At 47.9% G+C, this 19,305-nt stretch overlaps 1 protein-coding gene across 9 annotated transcripts in view; it reads right to left on the bottom strand.

Moving 5' to 3' along the window:
* Positions 1-19,305, bottom strand: part of ABLIM3 (actin binding LIM protein family, member 3) — a 137,370-nt gene that overhangs the window by 28,649 nt on the left and 89,416 nt on the right. For all 9 annotated transcript variants that reach the window (XM_010850515.1, XM_010850522.1, XM_010850514.1 and 6 more), the window contains 3 exons: positions 19,113-19,200; positions 5,856-5,914; positions 3,450-3,521 (listed from right to left, as the gene is read on the bottom strand). In XM_010850515.1, the coding sequence (XP_010848817.1) occupies positions 3,450-3,521; positions 5,856-5,914; positions 19,113-19,200 (219 nt within the window). The remainder of the gene's footprint in view (positions 1-3,449; positions 3,522-5,855; positions 5,915-19,112; positions 19,201-19,305) is intronic.

The raw sequence follows: 19,305 nt of genomic DNA, 5'->3' as shown, positions 1-19,305 counted from the left end.
TTCTGTGGATTAACTGAGTTAATAGAACCCCCAGCTCTAACAGTACGTACTAATATTATCCTCATTTTTGCATAAGGAAACAGGCACAGAGAAATCAATGAACTCGCCCAAGGTGACATAGCTAATAAGTAGCAGTACTAGAATTCAATCCCAGGCAGTCTAGCCTGGGAGCCTGTCCCCTGCACTGGCCTCTCCTGGCTTCCCGGGACGGTGAGGTTGCTGCACTCAGAGAGCTGCTCCTCGCACTGAACTGAAGCGAGCCTCTATCAACCACCTGACTTCACCTGAGTGCAGCCCCCAGGAAGCGCAAGGGCTGAGGGACAGCTTCCCCTGCTGGGGACAGCACCCGGCTCATGGCGCCCGAAGCCATGTCCTTTCTGTGTCTGCATCCTCCAGCCATTACCTGTTTCTGGCCACCCGGTTTCCACTGTGGTCAATCAGAATCTATCTCCCGAAACCACTGTGGCTTATGAGGTCCTGAGGTGAGGTAGATTAAGAGAGAATCCAGGGAGACTATATTATTGTATAATATTCTCCCAGTACCTAGGGGGTGGAAGTCTCAGGAGTCAAGACTTCCATAGAGACAGCAACTTTCATAAAGACCTTAGGACTGTTGACATTTTAAACACTTCCCAAGGCCCTTCCACTCCTCCATCCCATCCCATCCCGCTGCTGTCTGGGCACTGTGCTGTTCATTGTCTGCTCAACTGAGACTCACAGCCCACTCCTCCTGGCCCCGCTCTGAGCTCTGAGGTCCCACGGACTGTACTACAGGCGCTCTGGTTGTCAGCTGGGTTTGGTCAACAGGGGGCGCCCGCAGGTTGACACTGAGTGGAGAGAGGAGCTGTGTATGTGTCTGCCTTGCGTGGCCCTGCCTGCCTTGGTGGACTTGACTCCTGTCCTGGCTGCTCTGCCACAGCTCCAGCCTGGCCAGTCCTTCCCTTTAGGCCGGGGTGGCGACACCCTTCTGCCACAGTAGGTCTCATGGGTGCCCTGGCCCTACCCATGCTTCTGTACATGCTCCCTTCACACTTACACCCCCTGAACCATGCCATCTCATTTCTGCTAGACCCTGCCCAGGTCAGATGCCCACGTCTGAACCAATCTGGGGGTGTGTGGGCAAAAAAACCTTATCAGGAGACTCCACTGGCTGAATTAACTGCTGCCTTTTGTCCTGGGATGCTAGATCTTGACCTTGAGAGCTCTTGGCATCTTACAGACTTGTCAATATCAGAAGCATCCTAACATAATTAGCTGGAAGGAAGGAAGGATGAGAACACACTGGGCTGGGGATGATTCTAGCAGTCAGTGGGGAGTGCAGCAAAGTTTGAAAGAACCTGCCCCTCCAGGTTCATGGATCATCCTAATACCAAACCTCCAAATTTATGGACATGAAGCCAATACTTGATCTTTCTGCCTATTATGAAATGCCCTAGAAGTGGCTGAATGGATTCTTCCTTGAATTTGGAAACCATGCTTTCAATGGTCTGACTTAAAACAAGGCTCACATGACAAGGGCAGTCACTTCCCAGAGCAGCTGGAGGTGACAGCAGGGGAATACAGGAGGAGAGATACACAGGCCGGTGCTGGGCTGCCAGGGGTGACTGGTCTCCGTGGATAAGCCCCCATTTGGAGGACACCATGGCAGGTGCCCCCAGCTCCTGCTGTTCATCTGGAGTGGGGCTGCTTCTCCAAGGGGCAACTCTATGAACTCAGAACTCCAGGGTGAACGTCATCAGGGCCTAACTTACATCACAAAGTTTGGGGGCTCCCCAGGGAGGGGACAGCCAGGGGCCAGTGGCATTCTGTGTCCCTGTGTCTGTCTGAGCTCCCATATCCTGGTAACGCTCTTCTAGAGACATGCTCATTTTTGTCAGTGACCTTCTCACCCTGTAAGCCCTGAAACTAAGCTCATTAATCCTACTTTGGTTTGACCCCATTCACAGCACCAGGGGGACTATTAGCTCTCTTGTTCTGGACCGGAATCTCCAACGAGGACAGCCTGTGATCAAAGTCGCTTGTCTTTTGTGGAAGCCATATGGCTGTATTGACCCATATTGAAGTTGCAGTCAGTGGTAACTCACATCTCTTTTTCACTTGAAAAGAGGACAAAAGGAGAGGAAATAGTCTCATCAATGGACGTTATCCAAGGATCAAGGAGGAAACAATGGGGGTCTGGAGTGAAATGATGATGAAGCAATGGTGGGCTGCTGGCTGTCTCCAGAGCTTCTTATGGGGAGGGGGTTTTCTGCTCTAGGCCACTTCCCTCATTTCTGGTCTTCGTGGCCCTTTGACTTGAGGAAGGCTGCAAGGCTCTGGAATCTGGGGTCTGCTGACTGTTGGGCCCCATGGCTACAGACTGCAGTCTGCTCTGGATCGGCCCACCCCCACCTCTGTGACCTCACTTCCGTTTACTTCTCAGGCCTGAGCTAACTGTTTCTTCCTCAGGAGTCTTCTCCCAAATGATCCTCGGCTGTCAGGTCCCTCTGCAGCATCAGCAGAGCACCCTGCACGTTTTCTTATGAGTACTTATTAGAGTGCCATCCTATTATCTGTGGAATTACGGGGTCAGTGTTACGAGGACAGGTAGCAGGTGAATGCAGTTCATCAGAGCCCAGCCCTTAGGCCAGAGGGGACACTGAGTACCTATCTGCTTAATGAATGAATGAATACGTTACACATCAAAGGGGCCTGTGAGGTCATCTAACTCAACTCTTGTCCTTTCTGCCACATCCCTGCAAATGAGGGGCGTCTCCGTGTTTGAAGCATCTGGGGCTGGGAACTCAGACTCAGGCATGCAGTTTACTCCACCCCTGGACTCCTCACATGATCAGAAAGCTCTTCATGTTTGCAGACCCTTTACAGCCATGTTTCCACATTCCTGTGGCTTCTTCCTCCTGTCTGCCTCTTTACCACACACCATCATCTCCACATCAACATCCCACCCAAGACCTACTCCAAATACCACTGTGATCCAAGCTTTCTTCTTGCCCTATACAATCCCTGTAACTATTACGAGGCTGTGGGCTCCACAAGGGCAGGGCCCACGTTGTCCCTGTGCCCTGCTGCATCCTCAGGACCTAGCACAGAGCCTGGCACAGGACAGGCACACATGAGATACCAGATGGATGGAAACCTAACTGCCAACTTTGCCTGTCTTTAGAGACTCTTTGGGGCTTTCCTGGCAACTCAGCAGTAAAGAATCTGCCTTCAATGCAGGAGACGTGGGTTCAATCCTTGGGTCAGGAAGATCCCGTGGAGGAGGGCATGGCAACCCACTCCAGTATTCTTGCCTGAAGGATTTCATGGACAGAGGAACCTGGCGGGCTACAGTTCACGGGGTCGCAAAGAGTTGGACATGACTTAGTGATTGAGCACGCATGCAGAAAATCTTTAGTTACCAGGCCCCGGGGAAGAAAAGGGGTTAGTGGCTGCAAAGTGATACATACGCAGATGACTCGGTTGGGTGACCCGATGCTAGAGCCAGGGGGTGAGATGGAAGTTTCAGACGTCCGCCGATGCTGTGGGAGAGAGGAAGGCAGAGGGTGAGAGGCTGTGCCTGCCGCTTGGTGGGGCGGGGAGATGGGGTGTAGTTCTTTGGGACACATTAGTAATACTGCTAAAAGCACTCTCTAGCTCTTTCTGTACTACCTCTTTATAGTCTGCCTTTTAAATCAATGTCTGACTGTGAATGAACGTGGAAATGCACAGGACCTTACATGGTTGGACAGAAATTGTTTTTCAAGTATTTTTAACTGGCCTGTTAGATAGTAGTAAGAGTCGCTCAGTCGTGTCTGACTCTTTGCGATCCCATGGACTGGAGCCCACCAGGCTCCTCTGTCCATGGAATTCTCTAGGCAAGAATAATTTACTCATAAAAACTTGTCATTTTGGCTTATCCCAGTCAATAATGTGTTTACTTAAGTGGATAGAACTGCTTAGCCTCATTCTTTAGCACTTTGTTTATACAAAAAGCAAAGGTAGGTTAAATGTCGCATAATTTGCACAATATGCTAATTCTTTTTATAGTGTACCCACTGCAAAATGACATCAACCTAAGTGAGAAACTTAAAAACTCTTTCTCTGAACAATGGCAATGATGGATTAACGGCTCCCTTAACAGAAAGGCACTGTGTTCATCTTTGGTGTATTTAAGCGAGTGGTAGCAAGTGCGGTTAAATAGTAAACAAATTGGAAATCAAGGTTCACTGGTAAACTATGTGATTTTAGGCATCTCGAATTCCTGATCTGTGAAATGAGGGGCTTGTCTTAAGGACTGCTACATTCCCTTCAGGATCTCTCATCCTACAAGTTAAAGCCACTAGGGAAGCCCCTAAAGCATTCTAAGTTGGACTACATGGCACTGGTTCCCAAACGTAGATCATGGACTAGTGTGTCTCTGGGGAGATGAATTTAGGAAAAAATTTGATAATACTGAGTCATAGAGTGAGAGAAATGTAAAATTCTATTTCAATCCTCTTGGTTAAGGAAGAAATCTTAATTTAGTCCTAATACATTTCAATAACAATTGCTAATTCTGTTCCCCAACTCTCTCCCCCACCATTTTTTTTAGAAAAAAGAAAGTACAGGCAACATGATTAGCTAAAATTTCTAGAGTTATTCTTCCAAAATATTTCATTTTCAATGAATTTATTTTAGGGTTGCCTTCTATTTATAGAAAGCAATACTGATTTTCCACTGGGTGATACAAAGTCTCATTTTAAAATAAGTTTGATTAACTAAAAAGGAGTAAGTGATTTCAAAAAAAGAAGTACATGATTATATAAGTGGTACACAGATATAGCAAAAAGCATCAGGTTTGTAGACAGGTAACTTAAGTTTGAGAAATGCCAACAAAGAGAAGGAAATTGTGGAAGAAAAGGACAAATATGTCTTCTTACACCTTAAAAAGGAGAGGCCTTGGAAGAAATTGGGGAAAAAACTCAACAGCTCAAAAAAATTTGCATCAATAAACCAGCTCTTTCACAAATGGAACAGACGAGATGGCAAAGGATATAGTTTAACCAGCTGGTCAGAAACTGTACACACACATTTTTAGTTGAGATTCCAGCAGGTAACTTTCACAGCGTCCCTACAGCCGAGTTAATACCGGGGGACCAGGGTGGAGAGACACTTTAAGAGGTCATCGGGGGCCCCCAACACACACCCCAGGGCTCCTCTCCACAGCATCAAGGACTAAGGAGCTGTGCCCCACCTCCCCTGCAGTCCTAGGATCAAGAACCCAGATTCATGGGCCTTCCTGGTACTTGTCAGCACACGGTCATTCAGAGGGACACAGGACCTCAGCTGCTCCAGCATGTGTCTGGGGAAGCTGGCTGTGCTCCTGCCTGGCTGCATGACTGCTGGACAGTCACCACCCTCTTTAAGGCCCTGGTTTTCTCACAAGCAAAGTAAAGATACAATTCCTTACCCATCTGCCCTGCGGTATTAAAACAAATCAGAGGGTGGCTGTGAAGACGCCTTGCAAACTGTCAACTTCTGTGACAATTTTAATCACTATTATTAATGAATGACTTTAGGCTGGGGAAAAACCATGGCATCTGTGCCTCATAGATGCCACCATCCTGGTGAGTAATGAGAAGGGTGTAGCCTCGCCCCAGAAACATGAAAAACTCATATTCATACAGTGCTTTACAGTTTTCAAAGTGCTCTCACATCCAATGTCTTAATCCCTTCAAAACCTCCATGAGGTGGATGTTACTGTTAAGGAAATCCAAGGATACAGGCACACATTTGAAAGTGTGCACACTAAGGTGTGATTCTCTAGCAAAGTGCAGTGCCTCCAACCTGGGACCAGAAGTAACTGGTTTGGTATTATCACCACCTTTGCTTACCTTTAACTTCTTCTCTGCCCGGGCTGCCTGCTTACAGATGGGGTGCCAGACCTCAGAACCTAAGGGACCAGGAAAATAAAAATTTCAGACCTTTCACACCCATCAGAATCCTGGGTTTCTCCTCATGCCCACCTCCATTTACTCCCCTGTCAGCACATGTGCCTGACAGCAGCCAGGAGGACCCCTTGGTTTTCCTGGATCTCAGCTGCAACGTCGCTCCAGCCACCCACACTCTCTCTGCCTGTCCACGCCCTGCCCTCCGCAAGGTCCACATCTCATATGACATCCTGTGAAGCTTCTTACCTGCCAGCTGCGAGTGACTTGGCTCTCCTCTGTGATCCGTCATTCTCTGTATCATTCCCAGCACATATGGCCTTAAAACATAGTAGCTTGTGGATTTATCACCCCAACTAAATTAAGAGATCCTTGTGGGTGGGAGCTGAGCTTACTTCATTACTGGGTCTCCCACAGCATCCAGCATGGGGCTTTGCTCTCAGCAGAGGCTCTGTACATGTTCGTGGGGTGATGAGATGAGTGGACGATTGGCAGTGAGTGACACATAGCAGGTGGTCAATAAATATTTGTCGAATGAATGAATGGCAGTGGAGGTGAGATAAAGGGACAGCCTGTGTGAACTCCAGCCTTCCTCTCTTCAGAGACTTAGGGCAGTCTACCAGAGCTATCACGTTCAAGGGGAGGAGGTGTCATGATGCACATTCTGCTTCAGAGCAGAGTCTTGACCTGCTAAATCCTAAGAGACTTCAGACTCCTCAAATTTAGTATATTCGGCTGCCCATGTTTTCTTGTGTAGGGGGAGTCCAGTTGGCCAGGCCCCGACTGGACAGGCCTATTTGGAAAGGCATGAGCAACAGGTGGCCAGTCACGTGTTAAGAAGCCCCAAATATCACACATTCCCCAAAGAAAGGACAGGTGTCCTGGATTAGAAGGAAAAATAGGAACATGTTATCCCTCTGGTGCCACTGTTCCTGTAATCAACCCTAAAAGGAAAGGAGCCAGCAAATGGCTAGATTCCTGAGCTCCCAGATGGCATTTGTTTGTCTGACTTTGTTTTTAGAATATCTTTTCCATTACAGTTTGTTGCCTGGAACCACTAGGGCTGGAGACTGAGGAAGTGACAGCGGGTAGTGTAAGGTTGAACAGTGAGGTGGAGACAGGAGGGGCCCAAAGCAAGCAGCCCTCCTGGGCTCTGCTCCGTCCCAGTTTCTTCATCTGAGTAACAGTGAGGTAGGCTTTGGAGGGTCTCAGACGTTATTTTCACCTCAAAAATTTGAATTCCAGGGCCAGTTTTGTCACTTGAGGGATAGGGATCTGATTCTTGTTTGCTGATGTTTGCAGGTGTCTGCTTGCTGATGCTAAATGGTTCTACATGAGTGTATTTCCTCCCAATGTAAAGTGCAATGGCTCTCGGAACCCAGTAGGGGGACTCTGGGTCTGCAGCTGGAGCCAGCGATCTTAGGGTGTGTCCATTACCAAGTGATGGGTGGGGACCCCAGCTTTGGGAATAATTAGAGACAGCATTTCCGGGTCCTCTCTGAGTTGCCTCTGAATCCACCAGGGGTTGTTTATTGCAGTGGCTCTGGCAGGAAGCACATGTTACAGGTCATTGTAGGAAATGGATGAGGGGGACACAGATGTCTCGGAAGGTCATGAGATTAAGTGAGAGAGGCACAGGGAAGGTAAAGGGTCAGACGGAGGTTCTCACGGGGGGAAATAAAGCGCAGAGGGAACAGGTCAGACTGGATGATCTCTGCAGGCCACAGACATATCTGTTCTGAAATAAGGCCGAGCCGCAATTGGCTTCAGCATTCTGCATACAGGAAAGCAGATTTTCATAAGTAGTGTGTGTGTATGAAGGGGGAGGGAGGGATCAAAAGGAAGAAATAAACTGTAATTAAATAGTTATAATCTTTAAAAATTAAAAACAATTTTGAAATTTTTAAAAATCAGAAGTTTGGGTTTTGGCAGTATATCATTTAAAGAGGGAAGGGGGACTTTCCTGGTGGTCCAGGGAGACTCTGTGCTCCCAATGTAGGGGGCCCGGGTTTGATCCCTGGTCAGGGAACTAAATACCACATGCCGCAACCAAGACTGGGCCCAGCCAAACAAACAAATTTACATATATATATAATATAAATAAAGAGAAGGGATTTGCTGGAGTTAGTGGCAAACTTAGATAAATGAAGGTAAGAAAAGATGATTTGTTCATAAAGACCTCTGTGAGATTATGGTCTGCATATGTCATCAGTCAATAGCTTTCTTCCTAAAATAGTACCTGATGCAGATGAATGAATGACTGGTTGGAGCCTGTCTTTGTATTTTTTTAAAAAAGAGAGACAGACTGATATGTGCCCACAGGATAATGGTGACCAGGATGGTGAGGGGACCCAAAATTAGGCCTTAAAGCAGGGTCTTCTCCATGGAGAAGAGGAGACGTAACAAAAAGGAGGAAAGGACTTTTGAATATTTCAAGGCCTCTCCAGGGGAAGAGAGATTAACTTGCTCAGTGAGTCTTACAAAGTAGAACAAGGATTAAGGGCAGGGGAGTGGGAGGTACAAGGTACTGGATATAAGACAGGATCAAGGTTGTATTGTACAAGACAGGGAATATAGACAATATTTCATAACAACTGTAAATGGAAAATAGCATTTCAAAATTGCATACAAATGAATTAAAAGACTTTCAAAAATTGAAAAAAAAAAAAAGTATTAAGGGCAGAAGTTTCAGGGAAGGAAAATTTAACCTTTAAAGACTGAATGGGTTCACTCAGAGAGTGAGCCTCCTGTCCCTGGCAGTATTCGAGCACACATTGGGTATATAATTGCTCAGCAGGGACATTTTTGAGGAGACACATCATGTGGTCCTAATAGATGTTTATTATCTCTCCAAACCCTTAGAGATTCTGCTTCCAACTTAACAGGCACCTCTGTACAGAAAAAAAAAATAATTTTCCCCATTCAACAATCTGGACAAGAATGTAGGTTCTGCAAGAAGCAGGATTCACATTTGTTTTATCTATGGACAAACCTGAAGGGACCGCAGATTCTTAATAAATACTGAATGAATGAAGAAACAAGAGAAACATGATACTCTATCTTAGGCCGTTGAATTCTCTGAACTGGACTCAGAGATTTGGACAACTGGTATAGTCTAAACTCTGATATGACAGCTACAATTCCAGATTGAGTGTCTGTAAGATTTAGTAGATTAGGGCTTGTTAAAATGGGACCTGTGGACCACCTGTCCAGCAGCCTGGTGAAATGCAGAATCCTGACCACTCCCGCCCTGCCCCCAAGAGTTTCTGAAGTCAATTTTCTAGAGGGGGGCCTGGGAATCTGCAGTTTAACAAGCTCCCTAGGTGATTTTTGATTCTAAATTGGGGAACCACAAGGCTAACTATCAGTTAATACTTCAAATCTGTTCCCCTGGAATGTCATGGGGTAAAGAAACCAATGTGACATGACAGAACTAACTTGCAAGACTTCAACACTGTTAGTAAGACTAGTGATGTCACGAGTCACTCTCTCATCCTCCGAGACTATCACCCACAATTCCAGATTCTGCAAATGTTATGGAAGTGAAAGATTAGCTATTTATGATTCAGCTGACTCAGAGTCAGAAATCTAAATCTCTAAAACTGTCCCTCAGCCGAGCAGTAAGGCTGTTCTGAATCCCTAGCAGAGTCAGCATTCAGTCTTACCTCTTTGACTGGTTACAATACACCTCACCCCTGTAACATTTTGGCTTATTTAAGCTTTGGGGACCCACCCACATCTCTGCCAGACGTGTAAGTTCAATTTGTCAACACCTTTCTTTTTTTGCATTAGTGGAGATTTATAAAACCCAAAGCTGGAGCTGGTGCCACAGTCCTCCAGAAGCCCAGCCAGGCTTATAGATGCAGCAGGGACCGAAACTGGCCCAGCTGAAGGTTCTGTTTGGCAAACACAATGTTTTTATTTTAAAGTATTTTTGCATATGAATGCCCTTAGACCCTGCAGGAGGCCAGGGACCCTCCCTGCAGTCTGCCTCCCTGCCCTTCTCACTCATTTAAGCAGGCATTTGAGATTTCAGCCCCTGATCCCAGCCAGACTGTTAGGTTCCTTCTCTGATTGTAACAAGTGAGGTTTCTGAGTTCCACCTTTATGTTTGAAGCACTATTTCTGTGAAACAGCCTTGCTAGGACCTTAGAAAGGCTCCTTTAAAATCCCCACTCAGATGAACAAGTATGGCATATCCATAAAATGGAATATTATTCAGCTGTAAAAAGGAAGGAGACACTGATGCATGGTACAATGTGGATGAACCTGGGAGACATTATGCTAAGTGAAAGAAGCCAGACACAAAAGCCCACATCTATATGAAATACCCCAAATATGCCATCTGAAGACAGAAAGAAACTGGTGGCTGCCAGGGGCTCAGAGGAGGGGAAATAGGGAGCAACTGCTTAAGGGCTGCAGGTTTCTTTTTGGGGTGATGACAATGTTTTGGAACTAGATTGAAGCAGTGGTTGCACAGCATTGTGAATGCACCAAAAGCTACTAAGGTGTTCACTCGAAAATGGGTAATTTTATGTATGTGTAGACCATGGGGTCGCTAAGGGTCAGACACGACTGAGCGACTTCACTTTCACTTTTCACTTTCATGCATTGGAGAAGGAAATGGCAACCCACTCCAGTGTTCTCGCCTGGAGAATCCCAGGGACGGGGGAGCCTGGTGGGTGCCGTCTGCGAGGTCGCACAGAGTTGGACACGACTGAAAAGCAGCGGCAGCAGCAGCATACTACCTCAACTTAAAAAAATTCCCCATGCCCACCACTAGGGGACGCTTCTGTAGACCAAAGGACACTGTTCACTTATTACTAAGGGTTCTAGTCTTATCAAGAGGAGAATGGGGAGTCAGCCCTTTTGCGGAATTTGACATGTAGTAATAACAACTGAGTGAGTGAGTGAAAGTTCCTCAGCCGTGTTGGACTCTTTGTGACTCTTTGCCACTGTAGCGCACCAGGCTCCTCTCTGTGGGATTCCCCAGGCAAGAATACTGGAGTGGGTTGCCCTTCCCTTCTCCAGAGGATCTTCCCAATCCAGGGGACGAACCCAGTTGTCCCTCATTGCAGGTGGACTCTTTACCGTCTGAGCCACCTGGGAAGCCCACTAACAACAGGATCATCATTATAATCTTGGCCACTGGGAAATCTTCACCATATATGAGGCAGTTTATACATTATTTAATGTGATATTCCTCAAAGGTTCAATCCTGGTTATGACACCTACTAGTTTCATTGCCTAGAGCAGGGCAGTGATTGCTCCGTGCCTCAGTTTCCCCATCTAGAACATAGAGACGGTTATAGTACCCGCCTTGTACATCTGCTGTATGGATTAATGCGTTAATACGTGTAGAGCACTGAGAACAGTGTCCGCCAAGAGCAGGCACCATGTAAGTGTCAGTTGTTGCTGCTGGTTTTTTTTTTGGTCAAACCCCGTTGGCCAGGATCTAGTTAGGGTGAGGGGAAGGCAGTAATGGGGAGACCTGAAGGGGGTGGGTGGTGCTTTACTCTCCTCCTCCCAGAGCTGGTGCCTGGCTGGGCGAGGGGCACGCAGCAAGCAGAGGGCTGGTTGGGCAGGTGCAGTCACTGAGCAGAAGCCTGGCTTGGCGGCCAGCACACCTTCTGGAAGGCTGGGCTGGTGCCCAGGGACGAGGGCACTGGGGAGAAGTGGAAAAGACCAGTTTGCCTGGGCTTGACATGATCAAGTAGGCCTGAAGCTTAATAAAAAGTTTGAAGGAGGAAAGTGCTTGGCCACCATGATGCTGGTTGCCACAGAGGCAAGCAGGCAGCACAAGGGAAAGAGAATGGGTGGCCTGGAGGCGCCTAGTAACTCACAGGATGCTAACAATAGTAACAGCACTGTAATTCAAGTGTACTGAGTGCTTCGTCTGTGGCAGGTGCTAAGTAGTCTTATTATTCTTATTGTTATAAATAGTACTTAGAGACTGCCTGTGCCAGACTTTATGTTACATACTTTACAACAATAGTAACTGAGTAAAAAATAATAATGATCACTAACATACGCTGAGCCCTATGCTAGGTATTGATAATGATGATAATATTAACAGCAGCCAGCATTTATTAGTCATGGCTGGGGGGAATGGCCCTTTTGACGTGACTGGGTGTTTACCACGAGCTTGGGCTGGTGGTGGCAGGTTTGATGGGATGGCTTTTCTGTGCACTTGTTCATTTAATCCTCACCAGAGCCTGGTAAGATAGGGCCTGTGGTTATCAGTGTTTTCAGAGAGGGAAACTGGAGTTTGGAGGCTTAGATGTTTTCCCTGCTCGCCTATTGCTGCCTCCCCGCTGGTGTCCACATGTGCCCAGAGCTAGGCTCCCTGGCATCACTTTGGGGCTTCTCTGCTGAGCCGGGCAGGAGATGCTGCCTCACTGCTCCCACGGTGCCCTGGGGGGGCCCTGGTGCTGGCCACACCCTCCTTCCCCTGACAGGCAGGCAGGCAGCCTGGATCTGCACAGGGGAAGCTGCACACAAAAGGAACAGGGAGAAGACCCACCTGCTGCCCCCTGTGCACCCCTCAACCCAGCTGGGCTGCTCCTGGACACTCCCAAGTCTTGTGAGCTCATCAGTCCCCTTTTACCTGACGTCATTCGAGTTGAGTTCCTGCCACCTAAGAAGTCCACACCAATAAAACATCTCATTGAGCTAAAACCCGAGTATCTGACAAGTTCTTGACTTCCCCAGCAGGCAATTTTGTTTCCTAGAAAATAGAGGAAGCAACCAGGGAAATTGCTACTCTAGACCTAATTCTGACCAACATGGACAAATTGGCTGGTGAAGTTGATGTGACATGTAACTGGCGAGAAAATGGCCACGTCGTCTCGAGTTTGTGGTGCAAGGAGCAAGTCAGAAACAGACTATACACGTACAAGTCTTAAACTACCACGCTATAATATTTTCTATATGATTCAAGATGTTTGGTAACCCTAAACATCTAAAAAAAACCTACAGCTCATCAAAAATTAAAATGTACTCTATTTAAAATGAAATATGCTTCGAGGACTCAGACTTGAGGAAATATCAATTTAGTACAGTTAGGCTATGTTTGAAGAGTCTAAAATTATGTAGCAGGATTGGGGAAACATAAGATTTAAAGTTTTTAAGCATGACTCCTACAACCTAAGCTGTCAGTAGAGAGATTCAATTTAAAATAACACTGCTAAACTACTAAATTATAGCAACCAATGTTTCATTAGTGCTTTTTAAAGTGTAGTTTGATGAGATGTGGAGACGATGACAGAGGGCTGGTGTTCCAACATCCATCATGATGGGCGGCCCTCTCTTGAACAATCTATGAGCTCAGGGCACCTCTTATGAGGTACTTGTCAGAGGGAAATGAGGCCTCAGCTAAATATCAAAGGCTTCTCCAGCTGAGCCAGAAAGACACACCTCCTCGTACCAGGACCTTATATCATCTAAACTGGAAAAAAAAAAAAAAAGTTATCTGAAACAGAGTAAGTTTTCCAAGAGAAGTGTATGGTGTAATTACCAAAGCGTTCAGGGCTCTGTTTGGGATTTGCATTAAAACAGAACTAAAGCTTTTTTCACTTTACTTTGAGCCATAAACAGCTCTGAAAAGTTGATAAAAGCCACACACCCTATCCTTAGAGAAACGCACCCATAAGCAAACTCCAGCAGGCAATGTCAGGGGGTTTATTGAATTCAGAAGGCCAACTGTGAACCACAGGTTAAGAATTCTGATAATAAGTGGAAAAAATGCCTCTAACAAAGCAAGACAGGCTAGCTAACCTTGGCTCAGAGATGTAACTTTTCTAAACTTTCTTGTTCTCTGAATTGAAGATATGAATGACTTTCAATTCACAGGGTTTGAAGGATAAAATGAGATACTGCATTTAAAACTCAGAAATGTGCTGGCACACAGTAAGTGCTCAGCAAATGTCAGCTGATGGCATTTATTCTTATTCTTGTTAGGACCTACGATTTGTTACAGTATTTTCCTTAGCAGCAAGATTTGTCCTAGGATTCTGTGAGTGATTTCCTGCCTGGTGTGCTTTAATTAAATATACAAATGGTAGCAGAGACCTATTTAAAAACATACAGCTGAAATCCAATGTTTCTAGTGTTATTCTCTGTCTCAGGTCCTCAGAAAAGGAAAGCATTTAGTGTAGACAGAAGGAGAGAAAAAGGCCCATCTTTCCTTTTTCTGGGGCACAGGCACAAGAATAAGAGCATAATCTATCTCCTGAGCCCCATTTTGGGTTTAGAAAAACTCCCTCTAATCTAGCAACTGTATGCAACTTTTGTGATATTTGTATAAGTTTTGCCCATAACCCGCAGCATTTTGGCAAACATTTGCTGGACAAAACCGGTGACCTGATTTCTTGGTGAAGTCCAAATGAAGGGTTTGGACAACAAACAGATTAGAAATCTGGCATCTTTACAAAAAGACTTAAAAGATGAATGCACAACAGAACGTGAAACAAATGAAAGAAAACTTGCTCTTGTCCCCTGGGGCCCCGGAAGTTCTTATCCAGACAGATGTCAGACCTCTCCCAATTAGAGCCCATCAGAAAGCCATCACACAGTAATTAAAACACAAACTGACCCAAATGTCCTCCTGAGTAACACAGTTGCCAGTAACATAGTGCCCTGCCACGGGGATGACAAGACTGGGTTTATAAGCTTTGCAGGCTTCCTAACCCACCCTCTTATGTGCACACTGTTTTACAGGGCACTTAGCATTCTCACATTCACCCTGTCCTTTAATATTCTGGAGGCCCTCGCTTGCTGTCTGTGCACAGGGTAGGTGGGCCTGTCTCGGTTTCTCCACCACATAAAGCTTCCTCCCGTTTGGGCCTTTGCACCTGCTGTTCTCTCTGCTTCCACACTCTTCCCTCCCCTCTGTACCCTCCTACCTCCTACTCAACATCAAGATCTGGGCTTGAACGTTCCCTTCAGCAGCAGAGCTTCGCCAGACCTCCCAGACTAGATGAGGAGCCTTATAACATACTCCAGTTATTTCCAAGCTTCTCCGTCACAGTCTTATCACAGCTTGTCCCTGGATGTTTGCACTTCTGTTTGATTAAGTCAGTCTCCCGCTCTTGATAGTAAACTCCACCACCGAAGCCAGCACCCTGCCTTGTTCATCTCTGGGCACCCAGCACATAACAGAGAGCCTGGCACAACCATGACCTCAGTGTGAATGTTTGAATGAAAGACAGTGACAACTTCCTCATTTTACAGGTGAAGGAAGAGACCTCAGACAAGGAAGTTATTCTCAAGGTCACAGCTCCTTAGCGGAAGTGCTGATGCCTGGACCCAGGAGTCTTCTGAACTGGTCCCCACCACTCCTGTGCTGCCTGGGAGGACAGTGTTCTTGCCATTTCTGGGAAAGATCATTTTGACTCTTGGTACCCTGCCCAGGGAGAGTGTCTAAGGCGATCACAAGCCCAGTTCCCAGTGGAAGCAGAAGCCCCTGGTGGCTGCCACCTCTAAGATGCCCATAAGCCAAGTCAGCGGGACTCCAGCAGTGGATGGCCCAGACCCCCTCATTCCAGGATCACTCAGCATCCCTCGAGGCAGGTCCCTGAATGCCCTGCAATTACTCCCACTCTCTCAGGAGCCAGGGAAGTAGGGAAGGGGATAATTAAGGAGGAGGGTGACAAACCCTTCTTTATCACCAAGAATATCTCCACCTCCTGGAGACATTTGTGCACTCTCTCTCCTGATCACAAAGCTACTCACTTCATCACTTAACTCTTTCAGCAATCTGTGAAGTTCTGGTCTAATGCAGGGCTTGGAAGATACTGGAACAAGAGGATGTAAGCTCCAGGAGGGCAGGGGACTTGCTTACGGCCACATCTCCAGTTGTTAGAACAGCACTGGATACATAGGCGGTGCTCAATAGGCATCTACTGCAGGAGGGAACTAAAAGCTCCCTGCATGTCAGGACCTTGGTGGTGGTGGTTTAGTCCTTAAGTCGTGTCCGACTCTTGCGACCCCATGCACTGTAGTCTGCCAGGCTCCTCTGTCCATGGTTTCTCCCAGGCAAGAATACTGGAGTGGGTTGTCATTTCCTTCTCCAGGGGATCTTCCTGACCCAACAATCAAACCCACGTCTCCTGCGTTGGCAGGCAAATTCTTTACCACTGAGCCACCAGGGAAGTCCAGGGATCTTACGATACGCTATATTATAGTGACTGTTACTACCTCCTTTTATAGTCTAGGAAATAAGGGTTTAGAGTTTTTAAAGAGGTCAAAAACTTACTAAACAGCGGAGCCAGGATTCAAAGCACCAAATGGGCAAATATCAGCACTGGGAATTCAGACAGGAAAGGAGGGATCTTAATTTCCAGTGATACAAACATGAGGCCAGTTTCAATACTAGCAAAGGGCTTCACCAGAGAAGGGTGAGAGGAATTTGTTGTTGTTCAGTTGCTAAGTTGTGTCCAACTCTTTGCGACCCCTTAGACTGCAGCATGCCAGGCTTCCCTGTCCTTCACTATCTCCTGGAGTTTGATCAAACTCATGTCCATTGAGTCAGTGATACCATCCAACCGCCTCATCCTCTGGGGAGGGGAATACCATGCAGCAAACTTTCAAACCAAGTGCAAAGTCTAGATTCTCAGGGCCCATGAAGATACCATGCAGCGTGCTGAGACTCACATGGGCTTCCCATCACCTAACACAGGGTACTGCAGTAGGAACCACTTAGGGACCCAGGCACTGAGGGGCCAGTGCTTCTGGAAAGAGGGAGCCTAGTCCCTGCAGGCACCTGAGTAGCTCTCAGGGCCTGGGTCCCAGGAGGCAAGATGGGGAGAGCTCTGGGGCGGAAGTCGTAAGGCCAGCTTCCCCACCTTTGCCCCTCAAGTTCTCATGCAAATCTCTTCTTCTTTCTGGGGCTCACTTTTCCCTTCTATACAATGAGGATGGTTACTTCACAGCCTAGAGTGACTCCTGGGGTCTATTCACCTCTAACACCCGTATGACTGTACATACACGTCAGTGGTTGTAGGGTCAAAGCATCTTAGAGACGGTCCCCTTGCCTAGTCCAGCAAGGAAACCATGTTTTAGCTTTCCTAGCAGATGGTATGAGATTCTGCTGAATAGCTCTGGGCTAGTGGTTCTCAACCCAGGTTGATTATGCCTCCTGGGGCAATGTCTGAGATATTTTTGGTTGTCACAACAAGAAGATGTACATTATGCATTTAGTGGGCAGAGGCCAGGGACGCTATTGAACATCCTGAAATACACAGGGCAGTCTCCACACCAAAGAATGATCTGGCCCCATATGTCAACAGTGCTGAGGTTTAGAAACCAGCTCTAGGCAAAGGGGATTCATTACATCTTGAGGCAACTCCTGGCGTGGGCATGTGTGGCTTGGACAAGCTTGAGAGGAAGCTATGCTCCTCATAATAGCCTTTCTGACCTTCCATTTGCCTTGCGAGGAAACGAGGAGGAAGGTGTCTCCCAAAGAAATGCCCTCCCCAATATGACTATTCAAACATCTGCAGATGGCTAGCACAGAAATTCAGCCAACAGTGATCAGCAGTCGAGTGAGTGCATGGGGGTCAATGCCAGGGCTGAGGGGCCAATGTCAGAGGCAAGGCTCTCAGGGAGGTGGCCAATGGCTCAATGCAGGCTGGAGGGGACCAGGTGCAAACAGAAGGCTCAGGGGGTTCGGGGGGGACTAGTGAGCTTGGGTGGGGGTTGGGGACATCTGGGGGGCTTTAGAAGTGGGCAATGCCTCTAACTTGGCCTACAATAGTAGGAGCTCTGCGAGTGAAGAGTGGCTACTTGGAGGCACCAGGACCATGAAATCATTTGAGGGTGAATACCATCCCTGCCAGAAGGCCCAGCCTAGCCTGTCCTGCGGAGAAGGCAATGGCACCCCACTCTAGTACTCTTGCTGGGAGACTCCCGGGGACGGAGGAGCCTGGTGGGCTGCCGTCTATGGGGTCGCACAGAGTTGGACACAACTGAAGCGACTTAGCAGCAGCAGCAGCAGCCTGTCCTGCCCTCCTCTCTCACCTCCTGCTGCACCCGGCCACACTGGCTCCTCTCAGTCTCCCACACTTGCCATTTCTTTACCCGCCCTCCCGCACCCCCACTGCCAACCAAGAGGCCGGCAGATTCTATGCCCTTGGGTTGGTTAATTCCATCCCTCCCTCTTTGCCCAGTTAACACTCACTCCTCCTTGGAACCCTGGCCCCTCATCAGGGACCCGCCCAGCTGCCCCTCCCCACCCCATCATGTGCTCTCACAGTTCACACTCCTTCCCGCCATACAACTCATCACAGTTGACTGTTATCTGTGTGACTATTGACCACGGTCCACCTGCCCTGCAGACATCAGAGCCATGGGTATAGGGCTGGAACTCACTGTGGACCCTTCAGAGTCTGCTGGTAGGTATCCGGGAGTTTTTGAATGGATGAAGGAATGGTTGCCAGTTGGCTCTGGCAAGCTGAAGTGTTGAGCTTGTTCAAGGCAGATGGAGTCCTCACTGAGAGTGTCTTAAATACTAGGCTGAAGTGTTTGCATCTAACTAGTCAGCCCAGAGGTCTCCCAAAGACCCCTCAACAGGGCTCTGCCAAGAACACTGATGCCTGAGAATGATGGACTGGGCAGAGGAAGGAGGACTGAGCAGCGTCTGGAGACTAATGGGGAGGGGGGCAGGACTCCTGGGGCCAGACGGCTGGACCCTGGGAAGTGGCAGAGGAAAAGCAGCTCTGATTAGCTTTTTGGTGACTCCTGGCTCCCTCGCATTCCTTTTGGTCCTTCCTGAGAGGGGCGACCAGGCAGTGGCCGGGTAATGCTCTGAGATGTGGAGGGAGGGGTGGGAGAGGGAGGCGGCGGTAGGCGCTGTGATGGTGCAGACACTCTGCAACCCTGTCATCCTCCTGTTCTCTGACCCCTTGGCCTGAAGGAGCTCAACCTCCCACCCTGAGGCAGAGCCAGGGGAGTCTGCTCAGAGAGAACTGCCAGGGAAGTGGGCCAGCCGAGCAGCGGGGGGAAGTGCACAGGGACGGAAGGCAGATTACATGTCACTTCACATTAGCCACACCGGCAACTTTCCTGAACCACCCAGAGAGGGCCGAAATAATCACAGAGTTGAGGACAAGCCAACAGCACAGACAGCACCGGGACGGAAGGAGGCTCTCTCCTTTCCAGTCATAAGCGGAGAGGAACGCCTCCCCAAGGGTCAGATTTGCTTACCTGTGAGGTACATCTCCTCCCCCTCGGTGAACATCTGGTGGCAGCGCACACATCTGGCGCAGGTGGGGTGGTAGTGCTTCCCTCCCGCCTACGGGAATAAAAGATAAAAGAGGAGGTCAGCGCTGTGGCTGCCATCCAGCAGGGCAGGTCGAGTCTAATGTTTCCTGACTCATTAGTGTCAATGGCTTCTTCA

Source organism: Bison bison, unplaced genomic scaffold (assembly GCF_000754665.1).
Source record: "Bison bison bison isolate TAMUID 2011002044 unplaced genomic scaffold, Bison_UMD1.0 scf7180017864291, whole genome shotgun sequence".
Taxonomy (NCBI): Eukaryota; Metazoa; Chordata; class Mammalia; order Artiodactyla; family Bovidae; genus Bison; species Bison bison.
Note: the sequence above shows the minus strand (reverse complement) of the source record. Positions and strands in the feature narration are given on the sequence as shown.